This window comes from Cibotium barometz, chromosome 29 (assembly GCF_041138505.1).
Source record: "Cibotium barometz isolate CiBa-2024 chromosome 29, ASM4113850v1, whole genome shotgun sequence".
NCBI classification, from domain to species: domain Eukaryota; kingdom Viridiplantae; phylum Streptophyta; class Polypodiopsida; order Cyatheales; family Cibotiaceae; genus Cibotium; species Cibotium barometz.
Window position 1 is genome coordinate 14138521 of NC_141074.1, and position 5760 is coordinate 14144280.

The following is a 5760-nucleotide window of genomic DNA, read 5'->3' on the forward strand; positions in this document are numbered from 1 at the left end:
AGTGAAGTACCTAGTTTGTTGGCTATGTAATTGTCCATGTATACATATTCCCTTTCAAACAAATATACAGGCGACAAGCATACTTTTTTTTTCCAAGTCTGCTTGTCCATAAAGACAGTAGAGTTGCTGCCCTCTTGTTATCTCCTCATTGGAGATATTATGCGAGAAAAACTTGAAATGCTGCTTATGCAAATCTTTCATACAATATCCTATCATGCCTTCAAATGTGTGCATTTTAATCTATCTTAGTCATATACACATGACTATAGCACCCTCCGGTTTGAAAAGCTCCCAACCTAAGTATCTTTTGATTGTTTTGCCTATACTTATGAGTGATGGTGCCATAAGGCTTACAACCATTTGAAAATGTAAATTAAAGTACCACCTTTTTCTAATGCAAACATTCCTTTTTAAAAATCCATTCTTATAAACTCTTCGAGTGGCTTCCACCCCATGAAAGATGAATGTCTCTATTTCCTATAGCCATAGTGACAGATACTTCAAAGAGGTTTTTTTTCTTGTCTGGTGGAAATTGTGGAATTTTATGCACTAACGGTTTGGAGTCTAGATTTCTTTCATTCATCAATGGTTTTTTACCTTTTGAGTCACTATGCGAAATAATTTTGGGTTTGTTAACATTTCTTATTTTTGTCATAGATGCCAATTTTTAATTCTGCATTGATTTTGAAAGTGGATTTATAAACATTATGTGATTAAATAATCAATAACATATTTAATAACTATGAAATCGATTCATGTAAAAAAAATCAAATTAGTAACATAATTAACATGTTTAAACTATATCTATGATTTTTAAACATAAAATCAATGAAAGTAAAACAAAAATTTTAAAGCCTTATGTAATCAATCTAATTAAAAATTATTTAAATAGTATAAATTAATTAAATTTACATCTTTCAGCTATTTGATAATTATATTAAAAACTATAAAAGTATAAATTAATTAAATTATTATATATCAACTATTTGATAATTAACAAAAGGCACAATAACTTTAAAAATAAAACGTAACTTAAATATTTACCAAGGTGAAACAGACTGACTATCGGACGTTGTGAGAGCGTTGCAAAAAGAAAACATGATAATTATATTAAAAACTATGTAAGTATAAATTAATTAAATTATTATATTTTAATTGTTTGATCATTACATTCAAATCAATGATAGACACACAAACTGGTGGATGTTGTCAGAATGTTGCAAAAAAGAAAACATTGCTTGCTTACATATATACAACAAAAAGTATACAATGCATCCATCTGTTGATCACACGTATAATAATCGAAAGAAAACAATGGATAGACATTTCTAGTGCTTATACCGTTTATGCAAGCTTATATAATCAAAGTAAATAAACGGTTTATGAAAAAATTGGGGACGCATATTTATTCACAATACTATAGGAGCAAAAAGTAAACGGTGCATCCATGTCTTCTACAATCAGCGCCCCTTTCAAAAAAACATAAACAGAGATTCACATTCTCATAAAAAGATCTGCAAAGTAAGCACAAGCAAATTGAGATTCTATGAAAACACTATCAAGATTTTACTGTATGCATTAATCAATTGCTTTCCAAATTATTCTTGTGAGAAAAGACTAAAGAATTAACTGCATGCATTAATGAACTGCTAAAGATACGTATATCTCTGCCTGAAGAGCGGGCTTCATCTCTGATTGCATGCAAGCTACGAACATATGGGCGCCTTCCGGAGGTGTCAAAATACGAGGACATGAATGGCATTCAGCCCTAGGGACAATAGATGCAGTGGGTTTCACTTCATCACAAAGTAAGGCTGAGGAAGATGGGCGATGATCTACCTTCATGATATTACTGATACCATGAAGAGGCTTCCTCCTTGGTGGCATTATGAGGACAGGAAAGCAAAAATCGATGAGATTAAATACAACAGAGAAACTCATCATTAAATAGTGCAGAATCTCAATCATGCCAATGACACGTACAGTTATCTAGAACAATGTACATCACCAGCATGGCATTGAGACACATATACCACTCAAACAGCGACATGCAAATTCTCGCATGAACGTAGAACCTACTAGAAGTCAAGAAATTGTGGTGTCCATGCAGGGTTTTCTAGAACAACGTACATCATTAGTATGGCATAGAGAGACATATACCACTCAAAGAGCGGCATAGAGAGACATATACCACTCAAACGGCGGCATGCAAATTCTCGCACGGACGTAGAATCTACCAGAACTGAAGAAATCATGGTGTCGTCCAAAGCAATGTGACACGACATGCAAGTGCATGCACGAGAACATTTGCGAGTAGAGCAATGGGGGCTAGCAATCGAACCTTGGAGAAGGATGTCAACAACAACTAGCAAGCAGACCTGCAATAACTGTCGAAACGAAGAACCAGCAAATTGTCGAAGATGGTGCTATCCTGGCCAACAATCGAACCTTGGAGAAGGAGCTGAAGAACAAACAACAACCAAATGTGCAGCCGTCAAGACAAACAACCAGGCGGCTGCATGCTGTCAGTAAGACTATCGAAAGGAAGAACCGGTTGAAGGTGAAAAAGGCATTTAAATAAGCACCCCAATGTTTTGAAGGCGGCAATTACACGTGTCATACAAACATGCATTGAATTAATTAATTAATTGGGGCCTTCAAAACATTGGGAACGTGAATATGCACCGATGAATATAAAGAATATTCTCCTGTGACCCAATAATACAATGATACATACAGTAATGTACAATGTACATGCACAGTGCTGAATTATACACGTAGGCACACGTAGGCAGTAGCTATACATCGCATTGAATTCAATCACAAATAGGAGTGCACTCGTTGTCGTCGATGTACAGGAGATCTACGACCCTTGAAACACGACCACGATTCTCGTAGCATACTTGTTTGTGCTCCACGTGGCGTCACACTGTCGGTCGTTGATATCTTGGCTATGTTTCAGACCGTCAATGACGGGATGGTTCAGATGGGCAATGCGTCCAAATCAGTGTTCATGGAGAATATGTTTCTCCGTGAACACTGATATAATAATAATATAATAAAGGCTGAAACCCTAATTAACATTAAACACATCACATTAAGGAAAAAAATTAAAAAGGGTTTACCTCATTTTGGAGATAATTCACACAAAAAAAAGCAGTGCTAACACAAAAGATTTAGATAACAAGAAAACCATAACTGGAAAGTGAGATTAAAGAAAAATATCCATAGCATCGGATTAAGTAAAACTGTTTTTTTAAGGCAACTGCAATTTTCATGATTATGAAACTAAACTGCATGGAGATAATTCACACAGAAGAAGAAAGGAGTGCAATTTTTAAAGAACCCCCCCAAAAAAAACCCCGATAACTAGAAAGTGAGATAATTCTTGCATGGTTATCAAGCACATGATCATTATCATTGGCTTGGTGAAGTATGAGTACATGGTCAGATCATCAGCTGATCAGCAGGAAGTTTGGTTAATCAGAACCCTCCTAACTCTCTGCTTTGGCGTTGTCATTAGGGTTTTGGAATCCTTCTTTTTATCTTCTTGTTGATGTCCTCCAAGTTGTGGCTGGAAAGCTTTTTAGTAGTGTCCTCCAATACTCTGCTCAATTGAGATGATCTTCTTGCTAGCCTCCTAAAAAAGTAACCTTCAAAAAACTCCTTGTTTGCCTTCTCTAACTCCTTCCACACTGAGAGCACAAAAGAAGCCAATATAGAAAACTAGGTTGAGTTAGGATTCGCTTAATCACCATGTAAGACTGGGTTTAAGTTCAATCTCCACTCGTCAAGGCAAGGTTACTTAGACTCCTTATAGCTCACAACAAACAAAAACTAGAGATAAGGCTGTATACACATTGAACTACTTGTTCTTTATTTACATTTTTGGTTCAGACAGAGATTAATGAACTAGGTTGGAGCATGTTGACCTAAGCGATTAAAAGATGTGTTGTGACTTACCTACTGTATCATTAATTATACTTACCAATTATGGTGACTACCAATGGTGATAAGCTTTTAAAGAAAGGTTCCTGACTTAACGATTGCAGTAGTATTGGGTTTAAGAAGCAGCCCGATCAAGAATCAATTACAATTCTACTGACCAGCTAGCAAGGAGCTAATTGAATATAAGGAAAAGTTTTAGGACACACTGGGTTAAATTAGGCATGATTTATACCAGCTATGAGCATGATGGGTTCAACAAGCAAGGCTAGAACAGGTACCTGTAACAGTGATGATAGGTTCGATTCCTGCGTGCTTTGAGAGAGCCTTGACACAGTCATCTTGGTCAAGGTAGAAGGTGAGGCAGCGCTCAATAAGGTGCTGCACCTAGGGAAGTTTCAAAACAAGAGATGTTATCAACGCCTTAGAAGACAAAGGTAGACGAGAGAGTGAGAGAGAGGGAGAGCGAGAGAGAGAACAATTATCCAGGTACAGCTTGGCTTGCGCGCCATTGAAGCATCCTGTGAATGGATACATAACCTAATACGGGGGGGGGGGGGGGGGGGACTCACCTTCATGATGAAAGAGCGTGAGGCAGCATCTACTTTGGGGGCGCCAGTGCTTGCAGAAAGCCTCATGCTCGTAAGAAGGTTGATCACACGACGCAGAATTGTGAAGTAAGGTCAAAGCCCACCACCTGGCTCTGGAGTCTGCAGTGCCCACTATTGTAAAGTTAGCAGAGCTGCTAAAGGAAGGGATGAGAGGACGCAAATTCCAACCCCCAAACTGTGTGTGTGTGTGTGAGAGAGAGAGAGAGAGAGAGGGGAATGGAAAAACGTTACGTGGGCGCTGAAAGATGGGTGGAGTTCAGTGTTGTGGGAGGAGTGGAGTTTAATCTAGTATGGTATCCGCATCCATGTGGAAGTTGGAACTTGGCACCCAACCTCCATCTATGATCGATCTCAATTTTTAGCAACATGTGTGTGTACATCTCTCCGTCCGAGTAAAACATGTGTGTGTACATCTCTCTGTCCGAGTAAAGCAACATGTGTGTCTACATGTCGCTGTCCGAGTAAAGCAGTTCACATAGGAGATAAAGGAAAAAAGTAAACATACCTTGCTTTGTATGTTCGCAAGAGTGGTAAGGGTATTGTGACCATCACCATTTATGTAGGTGATCTTATTGTTGGGGTTGACAACTTGGATGAGATTGAGCATGTGAAAAGTCTTCTCAAAAGGAAGTTTGAGATGAAGGATTTGGGAGATATGCGCTACTTCTGGGAATTGAGGTCATTCGCGCACCTGAGGGTATTTGGCTATCACAAAGACAGTATGGATTGGACATGTTATCCAAGTATGGGATGGGATGGCTGATTGTAAGCCAATCTCAGTGCCATTAGATCAAAATGGCAAGCTTAGTGTGGATGCAGGTTATGTGTTGGAGGATCCCACTATGTATAGGAAGATTGTGGGAAGTTTGATCTATGTCACGATCGTCGCTCGGCAGGCTAGATTTAAGCTACACTATTGGCTTAGAGAGCCAGTTTATGCAGGTTTCGTGCAAACCACATCTTGACAGTGTGCGATGCACACTTAGGTACTTGAGGGCCACTGTTGATTATGCATTGTTTTATGCAGCAGGTGTACCATCCGAGAGCTATATGGGTACACAGATGTAGATTGGGCAGGTAGCATCTCAGATAGGAGATCTACCAGTGGATTTATGTCTTCATTGAGGAGTGCTGCCTCTGACATGGAGAAGCAAGAAGCAACCCACAGTTGCCTTGTCGAGCACAGAGGCAAAGTATAGAGGAG

The 5760-nt window shown here is 38.6% G+C and overlaps 1 protein-coding gene across 1 annotated transcript; it reads right to left on the bottom strand.

Annotated features, from left to right (window-relative positions):
• Positions 1–3519: 3519 nt before the first annotated feature.
• On the bottom strand, positions 3520–4736 carry LOC147621879 (uncharacterized). Its single transcript, XM_086823515.1, has 3 exons — positions 4518–4736; positions 4227–4332; positions 3520–3695 (listed from the first exon to the last, which is right to left on the bottom strand). Exons 1-3 carry the CDS (start codon positions 4581–4583, stop codon positions 3520–3522), a joined length of 348 nt encoding a protein of 115 aa, XP_086679641.1. The 5' UTR covers positions 4584–4736.
• Between the last annotated feature and the right edge of the window lie 1024 nt (positions 4737–5760).